The sequence below is a fragment of the Nothobranchius furzeri genome, chromosome 5, assembly GCF_043380555.1.
Source record: "Nothobranchius furzeri strain GRZ-AD chromosome 5, NfurGRZ-RIMD1, whole genome shotgun sequence".
Lineage (NCBI taxonomy): Eukaryota > Metazoa > Chordata > Actinopteri > Cyprinodontiformes > Nothobranchiidae > Nothobranchius > Nothobranchius furzeri.
The window spans coordinates 57571028-57595315 of record NC_091745.1 but is presented as its reverse complement, the minus strand read 5'-3'; the positions used below and the strand labels follow the sequence as shown (position 1 = coordinate 57595315).

Sequence of the window (24288 nt, the reverse complement as noted above, 5' to 3'; positions counted from 1 at the left end):
GGAATCTCTCTTGGGTTTGGAACGAAATGCCAAACTTAAAATAAATAAAACAAAACAAATCTTCACATCGTTTCCTTCCGAGTGACCTGGTTATGTGGTCTTGAAACACTGGTCCCACACAGGGTTCCAGTTAGCAAACGGAGAATCACATGATGTAGGTTCTAGTTCCAACTGAACCACCAAACAAGGGTTTGATTATTTCACACCATGGATTAACATAAAAATCCTTCTTATTCAATCGCTTCCTATTTAAAAACCTGTCTGAATTTTCAGCATTATTGCTTTTGTAGCTCAAAAAGAAAATGTGTGGAATAAATGATGTGAAATGTTTATTTATCCATTAAGTTAATGACACTCATTAACCATTAAAACCAGTGAAATATAATTTGGCATGAACAGATCCCATCTCCCATTAAACCACTAACACCTCACAAATGTGTACAGAATGTAAACTTTGGGTATTATTTCTCCAGAATGTTTTTAAAACTACAGCAAAAGCTATCGAGGAATAATCACAACAATAATAAAAAAATGATCAGGGTTGTCCCTTCTTTGTTCACTGGGACCTCCAGCAGATTAAAACCACATAGCCCACAGGAGAAGGGGCGGGGGTTAGGCCATGGTGTACCCATAACTCCCACAGTGCAGAGCCACCAGCAGTCGGTCCCTCAGAGAGTCATGGTCTGGGTATTCTGGGAGTTTCAGCATGTTGATACTACAAATACACAAAAAGAACTGAGTTAAGTACCAGTACCTGAGACATAAAACCTTCCCCATCACACCTGTCTGTATGTGTAGTGTGTTCTACACTGCCAACCCTCTCTCCCCCAGTCCTGGTTGTAACTGTGAATCACTTGGTGTACCCACCAATCGGAGGCTCCCCCTAATGGTAGGCATGAATTTGAGCCAGCAAATAAGTCAGCCGTGGGTGTATTGGACCAGTTCAGTCCGAAGCAGACCACCTCAGGAAGAGGGCTGAAAAAACAGCCGGTTGTGTGTGGGAAAATCCAAGGCTACCCAAATGAGAATACTCCAAACCCAGTCCAGGTGGAGTAGAGCGATCCTAGTGTGGAAGTGTTATATGGCAACACTAGCTGCTCTGCTATGGTATTTCGGTGAACTTGCCTCTTAGGGCTGGGCAATATGTGCCAACATTTCTTCGTTGAATTCCATTAAACAATATATATCCAGATAATTTTCTTCCTGTAAAGTATTTACAGAAAAGGACTTAAAGTTACAAAGCGGGAAAGCCCACTCCATAAGGTAAACAAAAGTCGGACACGAGCCGTGTTGCTTTTGGAGACTCTGAACCACATTGTTTTATTAATTTGCTGTGTGTATCCTCATCATCTTGTCACACACACACACACACACACACACACACACACACACACACACACACACACACACACACACACACACACACACACACACACACACACACACACACACACACACACACACACACACACACACACACACACACACACACACATCTCCCCTGAGCAGCTGTCTGCTTGCCAGGGCAAGAGCTCCGATGTGGAGAACAGAGTCGCCTCGGTCCCAGGCTGACCGCTGGGGAGAAGGTCTGAGAAAGAGTCGCCTCGGTACCGAAAACACAAATTTGACCTGTGTGTGAAACCAAATTCCCGTGCCGTTCGATACCTTTTGGGGCCGTGCCAACGTTAATGTGTAAGCGCCATAAGAGTCAAAGCTTTTTCTTGGACGGGAAAAACTTATATCATAATACGCTAATTTCATGACATAAACAAATCCATTAAGTAAGCAGATTACTCTCTGGTGAGTCACGCTGCGCTGAGTTACTTCAGTTATGAAGGCAAACATGGGTGAAACCTCAGTATTCTGCAAGAAACGATTCTTAGTAGTTTCTGCAGGATGTTGACGGCAAATGTTCAAAAGGATGTTTTACAAATTAGCTCATTGCTGACTATGCGAAAACCAAACTAGCCAAATTATTGATCCACTGCTGTTTTTTTTGGAGCTAGCTCATCTGATTCTTCTCCAGGACCTGCTGTTGTCCAGTTTTCTAAGCCACCCGGGCAAAACTGCAGACCAGATGAGATTTTATTTGTACTCTTATCAAATCTAAATCCAAAGCTGCTCAGCACTAACACAGTAATAGTACTACAGTTGTACCTTTCCATAAGACATCAACAAGAAGAAAAGAAAAGCCTATGCTAACTAAACATGGACTCCACAAGGTGGTGATGGTGACTAAAGAGTGCAAGAATCACAACAACCAAGACAAAAGACAAGAATCCACTACAAACTCAAAGAGAAATGGGTTTACCAGGTACTGGAGGTAGGCAGAAGGTTGGACGTGTACGGCACTGCAGCAACCGTGAACTTCTGTAAACCACCACCGCCCATTAGATACGCAAAGCCACCATGAGGAACCCTGGAACTGATCAGAGAGGTTTAAAACCACCTGGCCTGTAAGAGTAACAATGGAACAGAACTTGTGCAGATGAACCAACCTTCCTGTTACAAACTGAAGAAGAAGAACCCGTTCCTCCTGAGTCAGACTCCTCACCACCTCCCAGAACCACTGAAAAGGACAAAGGCTGGTTAGCTGAAGTCACTTTCATGTTTACACAGTGACACTTTTCAATCTCATCCACAAAACCTGGTGAAAAGCTGTAAACCTAAATATTATGACTACCAGTCTCTTTTCAGCAGCAAAACCTTTTCGATTGCTCTGAAAGTCGGAGGGTCGACTGGAATCTGAAGCAAAGGTGGTATCTGATTAGGGCTGCAACAACGAATTGATCAAATCGACGACTAAATGTTTTGGCAACACATTTAGTCATCGATTCGTTGTGTTGTGCTACTTTTTTACATGTCAGGCAACATTTAAGAGTCAATGTGCGCAGCTCATCTGTAGGCGGCAGCAGAGCAGACCGCGGCAGATCAGAACAAGAGAGAAAGCCTGTGTTTTGATGAGGAACGACACACTTGAAACATGGCAGAAGCAGGAAGATCAAAGAAAACAAAAACTTCAAAATTTTGAGAGCATTTTATGTTAAACAACGCAAAGACCTTTGTCACCTGCAACATGTGTAAAATCAGACATGGAATGGCATGGGAGGACGACGGCGATGATGCAGCATCTTAAACGTAAGCATGTCTGAGCCATCAACGAGGAAGGGGAGAGCTCAGTGTCATTTGCAAAAAAAAAACTGTTGATTTTTAAAGAGTAATTGACCCCTAGGCCCTGATTAATTAAAACTGTTAGCACAACACTGAAGTCCTGCTGGGTTCAGCCCTACTAAAGTTCGCTCCAGTGTTTTAGAGACCGTCCACACTTGGATTTTCGTACACACTACATCTTTCTTATTGTAAAATACTTTCCTGTTTTTATGTTGATATATGGGAAATTTGTCCTTAAAGAGACAAATGTGTAGTTTTTACCATTCATTTCTGGAAATATCAAAATATTGTTGAAAATGATTGAAATGATGCCCAGTTGTTGAAAAATAATGGCGACTTTGTAAGATATAACCATAAAAATCAGGTCTAAAATACATGTCCAAGTCTCTGGGCGATGTCATGTTAGATGCCATGTTTCCTTCTATGGGAGCCCATGAGGACAAGATGCATTTACTGATTTGTAACAAACTGTTACAAAAATTTCATCATTCTTAAATGTTGTTTTACACATTTACATCTTCACTTGTTGCCAGTGATGAAAGGGAGTCTGATGTTCTTGTTAATTTGCTAAAGTTTGCACTCCCCAGGGCCTTTTGACCCTAATGGGTATCTATCTGTTGGTAAGGTCTTACTTCAACACAAAAATTCTTCTTGCTTGCAAAGATTTAGGCATCTACTGCCCCCTACTGCCAGGGAAAATACACACTGTCACTTTAAAGAACTTTAACAAAGCAAGCAAAGCCATTTCAAACGTTTTTTATTCTTTATCATTTGATATTTCAACGGCTGTAGGATATTTGAAGTGAGAGCATGTTGTAATGTTTTTAGATTTCGTGTTTCTAATAGCTCACTTTTAAGCAACAAAAATAGCTATTTTTATGTTGGTAATTTGTACAGCACTCTGATTAAGCAAAGCCATTTAAAACTAGTTCAAATTCTCAAAAGCTGTAAGACAGATGAGGTGATAGTATATTGTTTTGAATGCTGTTTTCTAATAATGTTCTGTTGTTAAATACAGGTGCTGGCCAGTAAATTTGAATATCATCAAAAGGTTGAAAATATTTCAGTAATTCCATTCAAAACGTGAAACTTGTACATTATATTCATGCAATGCACACAGACCAATGTATTTCCGATGTTTATTACGTTTAATTTTGATATTTATAGGTGACAACCAATGAAAACATCAAATCTGGTATCTCAGAAAATTAGAATATTCTAAAGGCCAATGAAAAAATGTTTGTTTCTCTAATGTTGGCCAACTGAAAAGAATGAACATGAAAAGAATGTGCATGTATAGCACTCAATACTTAGTCGGGGCTCCTTTTGCCTCAATAACTGCAGTAATGCGGCGTGGCATGGACTCGATCAGTCTGTGGCACTGCTCAGGTGTTATGAGAGCCCAGGTTGCTCTGATAGTCGTCTTCAGCTCCTCTGCATTGTTGGGTCTAGCGTATTGCATCCTCCGCTTCACAATACCCCATAGATTTTCTATGGGGTTAAGGTCAGGCGAGTTTGCTGGCCAATCAAGGACAGGGATACCATGGTCCTTGAACCAGGTGCTGGTGGTTTTGGCACTGTGTGCAGGTGCCAAGTCCTGTTGAAAGGTGAAGTCTGCATCCCCATAAAGTTGGTCAGCAGCAGGAAGCATGAAGTGCTCTAAAACTTCCTGGTAGACGGCTGCATTGACCCTGGACCTCAGGAAACAGAGTGGGCCAACACCGGCAGATGACATGGCACCCCACACCATCACTGACGGTGGAAACTTTACACTGGACCTCATGCAACGTGGATTCTGTGCTTCTCCGCTCTTCCTCCAGACTCTGGGTCCTTGATTTCCAAAGGAAATGCAGAACTTGCTTTCATCAGAAAACATAACTTTGGACCACTCAGCATCAGTCCAGTCCTTTTTGTCCTTGGCCCAGGCGAGACGCTTCTTGCGCTGTTTCTTGTTCAAGAGTGGCTTGACACACAGAATGCGACACCTGAATCCCATGTCTTTCATGAGTCTCCTCGTGGTGGTTCTTGAAGCGCTGACTCCAGCTGCAGTCCACTCTTTGTGGATCTCCCCCACATTTTTGAATGGGTTTGTCGTCACAATTCTCTGCAGGGTGCGGTTATCCCTAGAGCTTGTACACTTTTTTCTACCACATTTTTTCCGTCCCTTCGCCTGTCTGTTAATGTGCTTGGACACAGAGCTCTGCGAACAGCCAGCTTCTTTAGCAATCACCTTTTGTGTCTTGCCCTCCTTGTGCAAGGTGTCAATGATTGTCTTTTGGACAGCTGTTAAGTCAGAAGTCTTCCCCATGATTGTGGTGCCTTCAAAACAAGACTGAGGGACCTTTTAAAGGCCTTTGCAGGTGTTTTGAGTAAATCAGCTGATTAGAGTGGCAGCAGGTGTCTTCTATATTCAGCCTTTTCAGAATATTCTAATTTTTTGAGATACCAAATTTGGAGTTTTCATTAGTTGTCACTTATGAATATAAAATTTAAATGTAATGAACATTGGAAATACATTGGTCTGTGTGCATTGCATGAATATAATGTACAAGTTTCACGTTTTGAATGGAATTACTGAAATATTTTCAACCTTTTGATGATATTCTAATTTACTGGCCAGCACCTGTAAAGGAAAGAAAAAAAATGTTTTCCAGGCAGTTTTAAAATGTGCCCGTTTAATCCGATTAATCGTGTCGAGGCCCCATCATATTCATCGATTATCCTAATAATCATTTGTTGCAGCCCTATATCTGATTGATTAGATCCATAAAGTTCGGACAGCTCTGAGATAGGTTCTCATGGACCAGCACTGCACATGTATTTATCCAGCATGCAAACTGGATCTGTTTAATAGGAGACTACGCCCTAAACCATTCCCGAAGCACACCCAAAAAAGAGTTGTCAGCAAAAATGTTACAGAAACTTTCAAAGAAGTCTCAAAAAGCTTCCCAGTGTCAACCAGTCCCTACCAGTTCACTCTCTCCCTACAACTCAGGAACATGACCATCTGCACAAAGGAAAATTATCTGTGATTGGAGATACTGAGACCTAGATCCCTGTCTATCACCTACTAGACCTTGCGCCTAAAATTGTATCTTTTAGAGGATCAATGTCTGGGAAGAAATATTCACCAACTTCTCTTTTTATATTACTTGGTGCCATGGAAACCAGCTAGTGAATAGGTTTCATATGCATCAGTGGAGTTAAAGTTCTGGACACTAGGTGACGTTCCCTCGGCTGTCAGGCTCCAATAACACACAGTCAAACAAAACCACCTCACAGATCCTAGAGAGATAATGTCTAGGTAAGTGATCTTTATAGAGGAACATTTAAGAAGTATAAAAAAATACATTTTAATATATATATATATATATATTTTTTTTTTTACCGTGTCCTGTCTGGCTGTGAAGCAAGCAGAATATATGTCTGAATGCTGGTGACAAGCCTTACAGATTTATTCTCAGGTGGAGCATCAAAGCGTTTGCTTTTAATGTCACGCTTGATACTTAAAACTTTATTGTTATTGTTGTTGAATGCTTTGTAATTCCGACCAGACACGGAGACAGAGGTGAAAGAGAAAGGAAGAGAAAAGGTGGAGAGAGAGGGGGGGGGTTCCACAAAAATAAACAATGAACAAGAGTCTGCTTCTAGACCTGCAGAAAAAGACAAAAAAAAAAAAAAAAAGGACACAAAAAAGGGACACAACAACAATACAACAAGATCTACCTATCACTGCGTCAACTTGATGAAAAAAAAAAAAAACAAAAAAAAACCAATATATATATATATATATATATATATAATCAACATTGCTTAACTGAAGAATCATGATAATAAATCACAACGCATTAAGTGCCCCCCATAGTCTTAAGACATGTGTTGAACGTGCCCAAGCCCATACTTTTGAGAGCACCATGTGAGCACCTGTGTGTGTACACGCGCTTGTTTATTTAAGGTTTCTCTATAGGAGCGTCCAACAGAAAGTGTGAGGGACCACAGATCCGCCCCGCAAAGATGCGCAGGAGACGGGGGGAGCTCCAAGTCCCAGAGATCCAGGCGTTGCCCCAGAATGCAGGAACCCCAAGGAGACTGCAACCAGAAAGGCCCCCGCCCCCCTCGAGAGGCACCCCCCGGGGGGCCACAACCAGCAGCCGGCAGAGTCCCTGGAGATATCAGCGGCAAGCCCACAGGCCCGCCCGCAGCCTCCCACCCCCTAGCCGGCCGAGCCCGGGACCCAGCGACCCGGGACCCAGGGGTGACCACCCCCGCCGGGGACCAGCAGAGCCCAGGGACCCAGACCCCACCAGGCAGCCACCGGGATCTATCAGGCAGATGCCAAAATCTTAAACCCCCAGACCCGGTTGCCACGAACACTCAGGCAGACCATGGCACAAGCCCCCACACCAGGTGTGGCAGGGGGAGGGGGGACAGAGATCTATATCATCAAGAGAAGTTCCAGGAGAGGGGAGAACCCAAAGGACCCACCTGACATATACAGTCATACACAAACACAGTCACACACTCCCTCCCTCATGCTCACACATGCACATACAACCCAAGACTTACAAAAATGCACGCCGGACACTCACTCATGCTCCCCATACACACCCTATTAACTCTGGTCCCGGTACTGCTGCACATGGGGTACAACCATCACCGGTAACCAGAGTTTGACCCTTTCTGCTGGGGTGCTGATGAGCAGGCTCCCCCGCCCAACGCTGAGCACAGCAACCCACCACCCCAGACCCCAACCAGATGGCCAGATCTCCCTCCTAGCCTCCAGCCCCAGGAAGCCTAGCAACAACAGAGGTGGCAAAGACCCCTGGTCTCCCTCCACCTGCTCCAATATAGTGTTGTGTGATCAAGAGGTGTATTCCATGGCTGTGGTGAGTGGGCAGTGCGGGCATCATCCGGCATATGCCAGCTGATGCCACCGCACCACCCCACTTACACCCTCAGCTATCAGTGTCTAAGTGCGGTTTAAAATTGGAAGTGGGCACCGGCACTCGGGAGGAGGCTGAAATATCCCCCTGCCAAATGCCGTTGAATGTGCTCACTCCCAAGGCCCTAAGTGTGTGTTTGTGTGGAATGTCGTCAGTGGAAGTGTATAAGGTGCAAATAAAATTGGGGGCAGGTTGCCACAGGAATGCGGAAATGGGGTCCATACCCGCACTCCCTGACTTGTCCACCCCCCAAGGTCCTATGTGCATGTTTGTGTGATGATGTGAGGTAGCAGGAGGAGAGAAATATGCGGGGATGGGGAGGAATGGCTGGTTGGGCTTAGCCCTCCAGGGAGCCAGCTCCCCTACTGGCCCCAATAGGCACCTCTGTTGTCAAACTGCCACCCAGGGCATGGAGACCCCAGCCCATCCTGCCAGGGCCCAAAGCAGCAGCATTACAGAGCCTCACGGAGTCCGAGGGCACCAACCCAGCCCCATCCCAGCAGAATATCTATGCCCACCCCTGCATTTGCACAACTTCCAGAATATATAAGACATGGGACATCCAGGTAAGGTTTGGTCCTCCCCGTCCTGGACCTTCCCCTCCCCTGTGATGGAACGGCAGAGGAGCCAAGGTCTACCTGATGCCCCCGAACCCGGGCCAGGCACAGCTGAGTGTTCCTGCCTTCTTCCCGGCAGCATACATGTCAGGACCCGACCCCCAAGGCCCCGCCCAGATCCCCACACGGGGCCGGCCACCCCCAAACCCCGAGCCCCCAGGCCCCCACCCAGACCCGCCCAGGGGTATTGCAGCCGCCAGGCAGTGACCCATGGTCGCCGCCAAGATCCCCAAGGGGCCCCACTCACAACCGCCAGCAGTCCACCCCCCGAGGCAACCAAAGCACCTCCAGAGGGGGGCAACAGCCCCCCAGTCCCAGACACCCCCAGTGAACCCACCTCCAGGGAACATCCGGATACTCCAAACTCAGACCCCACACCCCCCCACCCACACCATCCCGCAGGACAACATCAATGGCCCCCCACCCTCGCTATGTGATGGAACCGATCAAAGGAGCCCAGAGAGATTCATCTGAAGTGGAAGCAGAGGCTATATCAAGTGCAATATGATCTAACAAAAGATTTCTATACTGGTTAATGCAGAGACTTTCTCTATTTTTCCAATTCAAGAGGATAGTTTTCTTAGCGATGCATATGGCAGTCAGAACCACGTGAACCAAAGATGTTGCAATCGGGACATCGTGCAGCTGTCCCAGTAAACAAAGAGAGGGGGAAGTTGGGATATGACATTTCAGACATTTTGTCAGATCCTCACATACTCTACCCCAAAATTCCTGGACAGGTGGGCAGGACCACAGTGCATGAAAATAATTGTCAGAAATGTTGTTTGTGCAGTGTGTACAGGTGTCAGACGACACAAACCCCATCTTGAACATCCAATGACCTGTATAGTGTACTCTGTGTAGAATTTTGTACTGAATTAATTGTAAATTGGGGTGTCTGATCATTTTAAAAGTTTTTAAACAAGTTTGGGACCAGAAGTCCTGGTCAAAGCTAACTGATAGATCCACCTCCCATTTTTCAATAGGGATTGCAATTTTGTCATCTATTTTGGACAGTGTCTTATATACTTTAGACAGTAGTTTGGGGGGTTTGAGATTATAAAAGTCTAATACCCTTGGTGGTGTTTGTAATTCTATTTTATTGAGCTTAAATTTTTGTTTGACTATAGATTTAATTTGGTGATATTCTAAAAAGCTATTCTTATCCATTCCAAATTGGGAGACTATTTGATTAAATGGGATGAAGTCCAATCCTTCATATATGTGTTCCAGGTATAGGATTCCTTTATTTTTCCAGTCCGGAAGGTTCATCATTTTGTTGTTTTGCAAAATGTCAGGATTGTTCCAGATAGGTGTGCGTCTGCATGGTACTAGTGAAGACTCTGTCATTTTAAGATACTCCCACCATGCTGTCAGAGAGGTGCTGATACTAATACTTTTGAAGCTTTCATGTTTTCTTATGCTTGGGCTAATAAATGGTAAGTCTGAAAGCTCTATCGTATTGCAAAGTGTCTGTTCTATATCTAACCAGGACTCGTCTAATGGGTTATCTTGCAACCATCTTGGTATATATTGCAGCCTGTTGGCTAAGAAATAATAATAAAAGTTGGGTAAATCCAGTCCTCCTCTGTCTTTGGTCTTCTGAAGCGTTTTTAAGCTAATTCGTGGAGGTTTATCCTGCCAAAGGAATTTAGTAATTGAGGAGTCCAGAGATTTAAACCAGTCAGCTGGAGGTTTGTTTGGGATCATCGAGAATAAGTAATTTATTCTGGGTAAGACCATCATTTTAATTGTAGCAACTCTCCCCATGAGTGATATTGGTAAGGATTTCCATCTTGCAAGATCATCTTCCACTTTCCTTAAAAGTGGGATGTAATTCAGTTTGGTTAGATCTACTAACTTGGGAGAGATATTAATTCCCAGGTATGTGATATTCCCTGACTCCAATTGTGTATTAAGCAAATTGACAAATGAGAAATTAATTGGTAGAACTGTGGATTTTAACCAGTTTATAGAGTAATCTGAAACTCTGGAAAAAGAGTTTATCAGTTCTATTGCTTGGGAGAGAGAGGATTGAGAATTCTGGAGAAAGAGTAAAACATCATCTGCATAAAGACTGATCTTATGTTCTATTTTCTTACACTTTATCCCTTTAATATCTGTTGTTTGCCTAATTGCTGCTGCTAGTGGTTCAATAAAGATAGCAAATAGTGAGGGGGAGAGTGGGCATCCCTGCCTGGTCCCCCTCTGAAGACAGAAGCTAGCTGATATTTGGTCGTTCGTCCTGACACGTGCTGTTGGTGAACTGTATAATGTTTGTAGCCAGTTTATGAAGAAGTTCCCAAAACCAAATTTATGTAAAGTTGCAAATAAGAACTTCCAGTTAACTCTATCAAAAGCTTTTTCTGCATCTAGAGATAATATACTAGTTTCTATGTTTCTACTGTAAGAGAAATCTATCAAATTAAGTAATCTACGTGAATTTGTGGGTGATTGTCTACCCTTAATGAAACCAGTTTGGTCAGGGTGTATTATGAAGGGGGTTACCTTCTCTAATCTTTTGGCCAGGGCTTTACAAATTATTTTGAGATCAACATTAATAAGAGAAATTGGGCGATAGCTGGTAGGAAATGCCGGGTCTTTGCCTGGTTTTAACAAGAGACTAATATTGGCTGAATTCATGTTTGGCTGTAATCTGCTGCTCTCTTCGATTTCCCTCACCATTCTGAAAAATATTGGAGCCAGAATGATCCAGAATTCTTTGTAGAATTCTACTGGGAACCCGTCTGGACCTGGAGCTTTCCTATTTGTCATGGATTTAAGGGCTTCCTGGAGCTCCGCTGATGTTAGTGGCGAGTCCAGGACTGTAACTTGGCTGTCTGATAATTTAGGAAGTGTTATCCTGTCAAGGAACTCATTGATCTCATTATCTGATGGGTTTATCTGTGGTGAGTACAAAGTTTGGTAAAAGTCTCTGAAGGTGTTGTTTATTCTTTCAGGGTCATATACTATATTCCCGGTTGAGTCTTTAACAGCAGATATGGTAGTTTTCTCTTTATTTATTTTTAATTGGCTAGCTAAGAATTTACCTGATTTATTACTATGTTCAAAGTTTTCTATTCGTAGTCTTTGTGCTAAAAATTGTGTCTTTTTGTCAATAATTCCATGAAGTTCTAATTTAGCTTTACGTAATTTGCTCATTAACTCTTCTTCTGTGGACGCCTCTAAAGACTTGATGATTTCTTCTAACTCCTGAATACGTTTGTTTTCCGTTTTTTTCTTATGTGATGAGAAAGAGATTATTTTACCTCTCATCACTGCCTTTCCTGCCTCCCAAAGAATAGATGCTGATGTTCCAGGCAGGTCATTATGTTCTAAATATAAACCCCACTCCTTTTTAAAAAAGTCTATAAAACCTTCGTCTTTAAGCAGTGATGTATTAAACCTCCAGTTTTTGCTTGGTGGGATTGTCTTTTTATTTACCAGAGTTAAAGAAACTGGAGCATGGTCACTGACAACTATGGGGTGTATCTCAGTGTCTGAAATGTCAGCCAACAATGAGCTGCTGACTAGAAAATAATCCAAACGTGAATGAGAGTGATGGACGTGCGAAAAAAAAGTATACTCTCTACGGTTAGGATGAAGAGATCGCCATGCATCACAAAGCCCATAATCACTCATGTACTGTTTAACTATGTTAGTGGATTGCCAATTGCGCTGAGTCCCAGCTGTACTGAGCCAGTCTGTTAAGGAATTCATCCAAAAATTAAAATCACCTCCAAGTATAAGTGGACAGTCCAAGTGTTCGGAGAGTACAGAGAAAAAATTATGAAAGAATGGAGGGTCATCAATATTTGGACAGTATATGCTGACGATACATAAGCGTTGGTTCTGTACAGATAATTTTAACATTATAAATCTACCCTCTGGATCAGAAACTGTGTCCAATACTGTGAAATTGATGTTTTTGTGTATTAAAATAGCTACACCTCTTTGCCTAGAGTTATAGCAGGCAGAGAACATGCTGGGAAACTGATGTTTTAAGTTCATCTGCAGATGTGGCAGATCTATGAGTCTCTTGTAACAATATTACGTCTGCTTGCACTCTCTTCAACTGATCAAAATTTTTTTATCTCTTCTCTATGGAGCCAGCTCCATGTACGTTCCATGAGACAAACCTTAGTGCACCCATAGATGTGTGTGTGAGTAGCTAAAATATGACGCCTTCATGTGAATAAGATGGAATAAGTATATAACTGTATAAATAGTATGTTAATAAATAACAAAAAAGTAAATAATAATAATAATAATAATAATAATAAAGATCCAACAGTGTTTGTGGTTGTATTATTTGACGCATAAATTATGATATTGTGCTGTGAATTTAATATATATATGTGTGTGTGTGTGTGTGTGCGTGTGTGTGTGTGTGTGTGCGCGTGCATGCATGTGTGTGTGTGCGTGTGTGTGTCGAGTCTGACGCAGTGTTGGAAAGTTGTGTGGTTGTGCCATACAGGTGTAAAGTACAGAAGCAGGTAAAAAGGAAGGGAAGGTACAGATACAGGTTAAAAAAGAAGTAAGAACTAAAAAGAAAAGGTAATAGGGGTGTGGGGTGGTGATTAACAGGTGATCTTATCATCTACAAAACGGATTTAGCAGCTGTTTAATCCTGACGTGATCAAACCCAGTGAATCCTGATAAGAATAATAAATGTCTGACCTGATGTTGGGCTAAAACAGCCAGTCACTCCTCGCTCCTTGTAAAGTTTATTGTCCACATAAAGCTTATCCACCGAGATGACAGCTCTCTTCCCATCCTGGATAAACTTTTTACGCAGCGGAAAGAGAACCCGGCGTCGATCCAGAATCTCCTTCGGGAACTGATCATTTACGCTGAAGTCTTTTCCTTTGAGCTCTCTTCCGTGACTTTTAACAAGATCCTTCTGCTTAAAATGTTCAAATTTAGCCACGATGGGACGAGGTCTTCTGCTGTCTCCTCTTTTAGCTCCAAGGCGATGTACCCGGTGAAATGTGATGTTTTTAACTTTTTTGTCGGGTATCTTCATTTCTGTCTGAAGAAAGTTCTTTATTGTTTGCTCGCAGTTCTCCGCCCCTCCCGTCTGCTCCGGCAGACCTGCGAACACCAAATTATCCCTCATGCTGCGGGCCTGAAGGTCCAAAACCGTCTCCTTCAGAGTTTTGTTGTCCAGGGTGATCCCAGTCATTCCCTCTTCCAGGGAAGAGACGGACTTCCGCAGAGACGCGTTCTCAGCAGCAAGCCGCTCAACCTGTTCCTGGCTGAACTCCAGAGATGTTCGGATGTTCTGAAACTCCTGGTGAAGAACCTCGAGCAGATGAAGTCGCCCCTCAAATCCCAGAAGCCGTTTATCTATAGAATCTAATAATTCTAATACGTCTTTCCGGGGAGATGAGGCCTCAGATGAGGCGTTTTTTATTCTTTATCATTTGATATTTCAACGGCTGTAGGATATTTGAAGTGAGAGCATGTTGTAATGTTTTTAGATTTCGTGTTTCTAATAGCTCACTTTTAATCAACAAAAATAGCTATTTTTATGTTGGTAATTTGTACAGCACTCTGATTAAGCAAAGCCATTTAAAACTAGTTCAAATTCTCAAAAGCTGTAAGACAGATGAGGTGATAGTATATTGTTTTGAATGCTGTTTTCTAATAATGTTCTGTTGTTAAATAAAGGAAAGGAAAGAAAAAAAATGTTTTCCAAGCAGTTTTAAAATGTGCCCGTTTAATCCGATTAATCGTGTCGAGGCCCCATCATATTCATCGATTATCCTAATAATCATTTGTTGCAGCCCTATATCTGATTGATTAGATCCATAAAGTTCTGACAGCTCTGAGATAGGTTCTCATGGACCAGCACTGCACATGTATTTATCCAGCATGCAAACTGGATCTGTTTAATAGGAGACTACGCCCTAAACCATTCCCGAAGCACACCCAAAAAAGGGTTGTCAGCAAAAATGTTACAGAAACTTTCAAAGAAGTCTCAAAAAGCTTCCCAGTGTCAACCAGTCCCTACCAGTTCACTCTCTCCCTACAACTCAGGAACATGACCATCTGCACAAAGGAAAATTATCTGTGATTGGAGATACTGAGACCTAGATCCCTGTCTATCACCTACTAGACCTTGCGCCTAAAATTGTATCTTTTAGAGCATCAATGTCTGGGAAGAAATATTCACCAACTTCTCTTTTTATATTACTTGGTGCCATGGAAACCAGCTAGTGAATTGGTTTCATATGCATCAGTGGAGTTAAAGTTCTGGACACTAGGTGACGTTCCCTCGGCTGTCAGGCTCCAATAACACACAGTCAAACAAAACCACCTCACAGATCCTAGAGAGATAATGTCTAGGTAAGTGATCTTTATAGAGGAACATTTAAGAAGTATAAAAAAATACATTTTAATATTTAGCAACTGTTGTGTTATTAGAAACTATCAGTGAGGTATCAAGAAGAAAAACTCACTTGGATCACCGGATCCTGACGATCATAGCCACTAGTGTACTCCGTGTTTCTACACCAATCCTCCACATCGATCTCTGGCATCCCAGACAGCAGAAGCTCCTTTAAGGACAAATAACAAAAGGACAATGTAAAAGCTGTCAAATAGCTTAGTCAGCCATCATACAAAACAGCACGGTCACCATAGAGGAAAACAAGAGTTAGCTTCACCAAATCCAAAGTCATGGTTTCCAACCGAAACAAGACGGAACACTTTACTAGGTTAGGAGTGAAGTCTGATTTATTCTTCTCCGACTGCATGGGTACGGAGATACACAACGTCATGATGCATTGCGGGCTCGCAGAGAGTGATGGAGACATGCCCAATTTTTTAACTGGCCATTCTAAGTGACAGATGAGACTGGTAATGGTGATTGGTCAGAACGATACTTCTTTTGAATGTCAACAGCACCGCCATTCTCCCCTCAAATTTTTTGTTAAAAGAGTGCTGAAGGACAGATTTGGTAAGATCGGAGAAGATATTGTAGAAAAAGTCAAATGATATGAACGTTTATACATTCGTGACTGAAGAAGTACAGAGATACGTAGCAAACGTTTTCATCCGTGGAGGAAAAATAAAGAAGTCAGAAAGGAAAAGGTCTTCGTCAATGCGTGTGCAAAGAAATGCGAACAGCCAGTGGAAGTCGTCTTGCTGATGGATGGACGGATATTTAGCCAATCCCATAGTTGTTCAGACAGTTAATATCTGGAATCAGTGTAGACAATCTTTTGGTTTTACTGAATTATTATCTGCTGCCCATGTGAAAAAAGAATCCCTTGTAACTCAGTGCAGTGTTCCTTTGGTGTCTGATAAGCATAGTTACCAACCCAAATTTTCCATGAGACTCCCGAATTTCAAGGCACCTCCCAAAAATCTCTCGGGGCTACCATTCTCCTGAATTTCTCCTGATTTCCACCCAGACAATACTGCTAAACCATCCCTTACTGGGCCTGAAAAGAGATCTGGTTTCTACCTACATTACATTATTCACATGGACTATCAGCATCGAGGATTCTTCTGCACTAAGAGCTGCAGGGCACGTGAATAATCAGCGCTCTGCAGGCAGCTGTGTCCTCCACATGGCCACAGTAACACTTTCAAATATATAATTAACAAACGATCATTCATGACTAGTCATAGGTACTTTCTGTATTTTATTTATGTCTGACGCGCTCCGCTGCAGCAGAACTCATCACCCGTGGTCCGGCGACTCAACGCCACTGGTGCGGCTGCATGCAGCACACATCCCACTAATGTTGCATTTGGTAGATCCCTTTGATCTGCTTAGCTCAAAAGTAGAAGCCAGGCAGCAGTTTTTCTGGAGATTTGAGAGGAGATGCAGGAAGATCGGAGACAGACAAAACAGGAAACTAGTCAAATGAAATCAAGAAAACAGAACAAAGTGCTTGAAAAGGAAAATGTAGGTAAATTTATCCTTCTACATGTTTTCACTTTATAAAGCAATAATATATAAGCATGTAACATTTATATATTCGATACAATTCAGTTCACCATTAAAACTTTGGCCCACCCAGGGCCGTATCAAGGCATTTTGGGGGCCAAAGCTAAATATTTAGAATTTTGTTTTTTTCATCATATTAAGCTTGTATATTATTTAAAATATCTTCAACTTTATTTTTTAAGAAATGTTTTGTTGGATTGTTTGTACTGTTTTAAATACATTTTGACTGAGGAATGCTCTTTAAATGCATTCTATACCTTTTAGAAGTATTATGACAAAATTGCCAAACACCATACAACTAATGGTAACTAATGGTAGCAACGAGAGTCCAGAGGATTGAGTCGGCCACTCGAAACATCTACTAAAGCTTTTCTGTCACGCCGATAGAATTGCTTCAACAGAAACGCCATCTGCAACAAGCTGACAGTACGAGATTCCTTAAGAATCTGCTCGGACGCCATACCATCCACCTGTGTCCTGCGGCAACTCTAGGACTAGAGAGTCGGTACCACTGGTCTACCCTACCGGACCAAGTACCCAGAGGCTGATCAACATCCTCCCTTGACCTCCGGATCCGAACAGAGGGTCATCTGAACGGTGAGGTAGAACACAGATTGCATCTGTAATGCATGTTTTTAAGAAATAAGTCTAGTTTATCTGCAAACCAAATTCTTTCACCTAGAACGCATTTTTCTCTCCAAGATAAAAACCTTCTGAGACCTACATTCACACATCCAAACACACGCACTTTTATAAATCGTCATTTATGAATTGTCTTTTAAATTGTCATCTTTGAATTGTTAGTAATAAATTCTTAACTTTTAAACCCGACTCTTCTTTGAAATAAAACAGAGTGGTGTATATTTGGTCACTGAATGAGCAAAGATCTCTTTAGAGCTTCTGAATTAATAAATAAATTTTGCTATTAATTTAAATCTCTTAAATTAAATATTAATCTTTTGATTAAATATAGACCAAGCCAGTTTGTGTATGAACTTATATATATATATATATATATATATATATATATATATATATATATATATATATATATATATATATATATATATATAGTTTCATTACCAATTTGTTTGATCTTTCTCAGAATTTAGAAAAGCTGAACAGCGTTAAATTCTAGTTATGTAGATTAACAACGCTACACATCTGAAACCCTTTACAGCACTAAAGGAAGCCAGCCAGAGGGAAAGTAAAACATGAAAATATAATCAGGCAGGAATAAATAATGTGCTGATGATGCAAGTCTGCCAACATGCACTGTGAAGAGAAACCTTCAATGAAGGCAAAAAGGCTATAAGGTGACCAGAGTCAACATGACTAATCAATCCAACATCAAAACTCAGAGGCGTCACACCGACCGGAACAGAGACCTGCAGCAATAAATAAATAAATAACAGAAAGGCTTACCAATTCATATTCATCAAACAGCTGAATGAGTGAAGGGGGGATGAAGGTGTGGAATCCTTGCAGAAAAGCATTTATCTGGGGCTGGATAGCTCGAGTCATCCTCAGCTCTGTGACCAGCTGCACATACTCGGCCTGAAAACAAAACCAACACAGACATCAGAGTCCTCCAGAATTTAGATGTACAAGTAAAGGACAGTTCCTACAGGGTGATTCTTACAGGAGGCTGGTTGCAACCTAATGGGGCACCACCATCTACAGGAACTATGCAGAACTACACCCTGACCACTGCAAAAACTAGAGGGCAGAACTTCAGCCTGAAGGAAACCACTTCTATACAAAATACTTACAGAAAATGCTATAAAGCTTGCAAAAAATAAAACTAAAGCTACAGAAAATGAATAAATGCATAAAATATAGATAATATGATAAAAACAAACTATAATATTGCAGAAGACAACACTAAATTAACCAAAACCCCTTCTAAGGGAGGACTTCTTTACGGTTAACAGAGTATTAACCGTAAAAAGCCTGTTTATTGCACAAATTTCCAATTTTTGGAAAACATGCATCTCTAAATAATATTTCAAATCACACTCTCTTTGCACAAATACAGAATGGCCCTAATAGTGAGCCATCCACCCCACACTCCTTGTGTCCTCCACAGGGTGACCATTGGGCCACGGCCATAAGCCTTCTCCAGATCCACAAATCACATGTGGATTGTTTGGGCAAACTCTCATGCCTCCTCCAGCACTCTTGCAAGGGTAAAGAGTTGGTCCAAGGTTCCACGGCCAGGATGAAAACATCATTACTCCTCTGCAATCAAAGATTCAATGATCAACCGGACCCTTTTCTCCAGTAACTTGGAATAGACCTCTCCAGGGAGGCAGAGGAGTGTGATCTGCTCTAGATGAAATGCAACCCATGGTCTTCTTTCTTAAGATAGATTCCACAGTCACAACCCAAATGTCCATGCAATGTTTCCAAGGCAAGCAAGACAGTCTTATAATATCCGTAGCCTTGAGATACCCAGGATAAAACTCATCGCCCCATAGAGATCCACCACTGTGTTGATTTTTTGACTACCACAGTGACTACTGTGCCAGAGACTATTAGATCCATTTCTATGTCCAGCTCAGGTTCATCATTGGAAACTGAGGAGCTCTCAGTGTCCTTTGTTATCTGCGGGTGAAGTCCCATCTTCCCCCAGAGACAGCGGAGGGTTTACCAGAACATCTCTGGAGCTGATCGCTGTTATTAGCAAACTTCTGCAAAACACCAGATTTTACTTCAACAGCCACCACCCTGACCTCTGATGTCCACCAGTGAGTTTGGGGGTAGTGGCATGGCTCGCACAAGCAACATTACAGCTGTAGATCTGAATATGGTCATTTGACAAATTCTTCCACCATGATGTTTTTTATTTTTCTGAACAGCTTTAAGATGTTTATGTAAAAAAGACAAAGGTGAAAAAACAGTGGCCATGATGCCCTAGTGCAGAGATGCCCAATCCTGGTCCTGAAAGGCCACTGTCCAGCAGATTTTATGGTTTCTCTGCTATAACACATTTCCAGTGGTTGAGTCACATGTGCAGCAGCTCATCAGGTTCTGCAGAAGCCTGTTAATCACCTGGTGATTAAAATCAGGTGTTAAAACTAAAACCTGCTGGATGCTGACCCTCCAGGACCAGGATTGGGCACCCCTGCCCTAGTGGGTGTCGTGGTGACTGACCTTGTTGTCCTGTGTGACCAGTATGCTGCTACCTCCAGGTTTTAGAGGCACTTCTTCCATTGCTCCAAATACATCAGTCTCCACAGAGAAGGTGAGTTCCAGACCCAGATCACTGATGTCATTATCCAAGATCCACTGAAGGTTTTTTGCATACTCTGGATCAATTGATGACACATCCTGGTAGTTCACTGGGACCCCTGAGATCAAAGAAACACACTATTCTAGTCACACTATTCTAGTCTTACAGATCACTCAAACCCTTTTCTTCTACCATCCTATTTCCATATTGAAACCCCAAAACTTGAAGTCAGTGGCTACACAGGTTCAGAGTCTTGCCTGTGGCTAAGTCAACATGTGGTGGGGAAACTGGGATTCAGAGCCTTTGGTCATTCATAAGTGGTCAGTCTGTGGTGCTAATGTGGCACGTTCATGCGTTTTTCACAAAAGTTTACACAGTGGCGATATAAAGGGAGTGTGGGGGCGGTCTCCGTGCTGGCGTGGATATGGTTTTAGCTTGGACGTAACTTGATTTTTATCCTGACTGAAGCCCCTAAAGTCTTTTCACAAGTCCCTGTAAATGTCTGGCAAACTGTGCTTCATCTCTAAAGGCTGTTGAGCTTGGTGGCATGAATGCCGCAATATTCTTGCCTCCCCATGCAGCCATGGTGCTTTCAAAAGACACACCGTGTCAGGCAACTCAGGGTGACACTGCTACCACGGTGTGTCTTTTTAAAGTGTTTGAGTCAGAGCCTGCCCCTTAAAAAAACAAAAGAGTGGACTAAAGAAAAAAATGTAATTTAACTGAATCAAGAAAACCATAAATAATGGAATCCTGACTTCTAACCGAGTCAAAATCCTTGAAATCAGCACCTTTCTTTCTCAGCCTTTTCACAAAGACCAAAATGCTGAGGGTGAATCATTCCATTATATAAGACAGGGCCCAACAGTTCACTTTTCCATCCAACTGAAACTAATTTCTGTTTCATTTGAAAATAAATATTTGCTTTTTAAACTATCTAATAAAGTCAAAATAATAAAAGCCTCTAACTACAACCAGCTGGTGCAAACATTAGGAGCCAGTCATCCACAAACGGTCCTGTTTCTTACCCAGGATGTGTTTGTAGAAGGAGCGGGTGAAGTAGATGTTGACTAGCTGTCGATGGTAAAGAGCCAGACCCAAAATCTGACCTGCAAACTGGAAGTAGTTCAGGTGGTCAGGGTTCACGGACGAGTTGCTGTTTGGCTGAAAAGTTGTGCCTGTAGATTAAAAACATGCCTTTTTTTTATTTACACACCACTCAGCTTTCGATAGTGATTGTTGCTGGTAGGGAAATGCCATGTACCATCAGCTGACTGAGTAAACAGGCCATAGTCTGGGTTGATTATTTCATTGGACAGGATGTCAAACCACTCCCGAACCACACCATGGCCCTGCACCACAGAGGAAGGTTCAACACTGCACCATTGTACTACTTAAGCACAGATTTGACTCATCTAAATAGCACAGAAAAATCAGAGGTGTTCAGAGCCTAGCAAAAACATGTTTTTAAAAAAGCCACTGATGCATCCAACATCCAGCTGATGATCAAAGAGTAAACATTGGGTTTCAAGAAAGACAATTTTCTTTCATGTACACAGAAAAAAAACAAGAGATTTAATGGATCGTCTTTAGTTAACATTTTATATTCTCAAGTAAGATTGTTATTTACCACCTTACATGGGCATACTGAATCACTTCCTGTTTGCTTCTCTTGTACTTGGTTGATTTAGCGTTAGATTTCCTCTTACTGCTGCACATTTCACTTACTAGTAGATGTGCTGAAAAAATCTATTCAAGTCTGAATATTATTATATATTATTATAAAGATTCAGAATTAATTCCAAGAACTGAGATGTTTGGCATGTTACAAGTTTGAGATGGACTTTTGTCTGTTTTTTTTATCTTTGTTAGGAGAGTTAGTACTCTTTACTTTTGTGGTCCCATAAATTGAGAAGATTTATTTTTTAATCTGCTGATAAGTGGGCGCTTGAATGTAATTGTTTCCATGCTCAGAAATTTGAGATATTCTCATATTTATTTTCTAAGTTGATAAATGAGTATTCAGATTATTCATGTATTATTTTAAGTTATTGATAAATGAGAGAACACATTTTCCTTCATAAGAAATCTGAGGCACTTTTTTTAAACAGGTTGAGGACTTAAATGTTAAACTTGTATCCACAAATACTTGAAAAGTATTTGACTGTAGTACTTTCAAAGCTACTGTTAGGTAACTAAAGATTTGTTATATTTTACAAGGTAAGCAAAAATAAATGCCTTTTGATCAAAAAAGATTACTTCTGTTTACAGTTTTAGTATCACTTTATTTTACCTTGTAAATTTGCATTTTTTGAGCTTGACCAGTTTAAAGTAAAATAAAAATTTCACATAGCTTTAATTAACTTGTACAACAAAGTAGTTAATCCTGGAACTGTCACTCTTAATATTGATTGTGAATCGATTTAAATTGAGAATCAATTCTGAATCGAATCTGAATCGAATCGGCACCTCAAGAATCGGAATCGAATTGAATAAAATTGTGAGTTGCTCTAAGATTCACATCCCCACTTACTAGCATTTTTTATTCTTAAATGCAAATGTTTAGGTGTCTCAACACTTTTGGTATTTATCAGTGCGTCTAAATTGTGCCGCCTTCTGCATGGCTTCTTCCTTTTTTGTACTTTCACACACCCTCTCCATCTATTTAAAATACACGAAAAGCACCTTCCACAACCAGGGCAAGTTACCCAAAAGTTTTACATATAAACCCCAGACAAAAAAATAAAACCAGCTAAGATAGTGATAAGAACATGGCTAAATCTTTAAGGCCAAAAGCTAAGACGACGAGGCAACAGAAATTGCAAAATAAGAACAGTAAAACACACCAACTCATCAGAACTCTTAGATGATAAAAAACCAGTTGGAAGATTTGAGTTTGAAAAAATAAGTTGTTATTGATAAAAAGCTTTTTGGAAAAGGAAGGCTTTTAGTTTACATTTGAAATGGGACAAATCAAGAGTAAGACGCAGGTCTGTGGGATGTGCATTCCAAAGCACGGGGACTGCCACTGAGAAAGAGCCAAATAAACAGACAGACATCCAAATACCTGTATATAATATGAAAGAGATGTGCAAAAAACTCACCATTCCCTCCTCGCCATGGAAACGAACAGCGATACCTTGTTTGAGCTTTTCATTAGTAGATTTAGAAACCATCTCACAGCTGCTCCTAAATATAGAGTCTGTGTGTGAAGCCGAAGGCCAGAATCGATATGAAGGCATACAGAAAGAAAAACAAAGTGAATGAGACATTAAAAACTTAACATTGAACAAATTTTATTCAGGCGCGCACACACACACACACACACACACACACACACACACACACACACACTAAGAGTTTGAGTGCATCCTGAAGCCTCTGAGCTGCAGTCAGTCACATTAAAACATTCCACATAACTGCAGCTGCTTTAAGAATATGGTGTTCTGCTGTTATCTTCAAATCAACTTTTATAAAACTGTTCCTGTAAATTATTAAAACACAGTGTCAATGTAGAATCAATCATTAATGAAACCGATTAAACACTCCTGACTGTTTAAAGCTACAGTAAACAAAAAATCATCCAACTAAGTTTTGCAGAACAATATATATATATAAGATGCTATATCATATACAGGCCATTTTACCCATGGTTGTACTGTGAAATAGAATTAAAGCAAAAATGAAACAGTCTGTTTCCGTGTGTGGTATGAGGAATTATGGGTACCTCTGTGGATGAGCAGGATGTCGCTCTCATTAACTGGACGATGAACCATGTCAGAGTCTGGTTGGCCGGCCAGGAGATGCTCGTAGAACCACTCAGAGCGATCCTTGAATGGCTGCAGAGGACAACAAAGACTTCATCCAACAATGCACTGCACTTTCCAACACTAATCACTGCTGTGCCGTCTTCTCAATTTTCACATTGAGGATTTTTCAGCCTTCAAAAGACTTCAGCTCTTATTTATAAAACAGAGCGGAGAACTGGATGCATTTGCATAATATATGCTTTTGTTTCACAAGCGTTGGTGGTAGACTGAAGGATGAGCATTAAAAAAAGACAAAGGCTTCTCCTTTAAGCCTGCAGGATGTACCAAGGAATAAATCAGCAAAGGAAATCAAATTCAATGGGTTAAAGTCTGTAATTAAAACAAGGACCTGCTCCCTGGTGAGCTACAATGCATGGGTAATGAGGCACAAATGCAGCTCAAATATAAATACTGAAGGGTAAATAAACAGCCCACAACTGAGCTGCAGTAAAAATTAGAAGCAAATGGTGATCACCAATCTGGGGGAGAAGTTGGATGTGCAGCTCAGACTGGACAGCCAGGTTAATGGAACAATCAGATCCTGCTACCT

The 24288-nt window shown here is 41.5% G+C and overlaps 1 protein-coding gene across 4 annotated transcripts in view; it reads right to left on the bottom strand.

Moving 5' to 3' along the window:
* Nucleotides 1-315: 315 nt before the first annotated feature.
* Nucleotides 316-24288, bottom strand: part of hace1 (HECT domain and ankyrin repeat containing E3 ubiquitin protein ligase 1) — a 46436-nt gene continuing 22463 nt past the window's right edge. For all 4 annotated transcript variants that reach the window (XM_015949503.3, XM_015949504.3, XM_054740659.2 and 1 more), the window contains 10 exons: nucleotides 23657-23768; nucleotides 23034-23131; nucleotides 21194-21281; nucleotides 20958-21107; nucleotides 19851-20047; nucleotides 18120-18251; nucleotides 15196-15294; nucleotides 2499-2569; nucleotides 2312-2425; nucleotides 316-715 (listed from right to left, as the gene is read on the bottom strand). In XM_015949503.3, coding sequence (XP_015804989.3) covers nucleotides 613-715; nucleotides 2312-2425; nucleotides 2499-2569; nucleotides 15196-15294; nucleotides 18120-18251; nucleotides 19851-20047; nucleotides 20958-21107; nucleotides 21194-21281; nucleotides 23034-23131; nucleotides 23657-23768 — 1164 coding nt within the window. In that variant the 3' untranslated portion in view covers nucleotides 316-612. The remainder of the gene's footprint in view (nucleotides 716-2311; nucleotides 2426-2498; nucleotides 2570-15195; nucleotides 15295-18119; nucleotides 18252-19850; nucleotides 20048-20957; nucleotides 21108-21193; nucleotides 21282-23033; nucleotides 23132-23656; nucleotides 23769-24288) is intronic.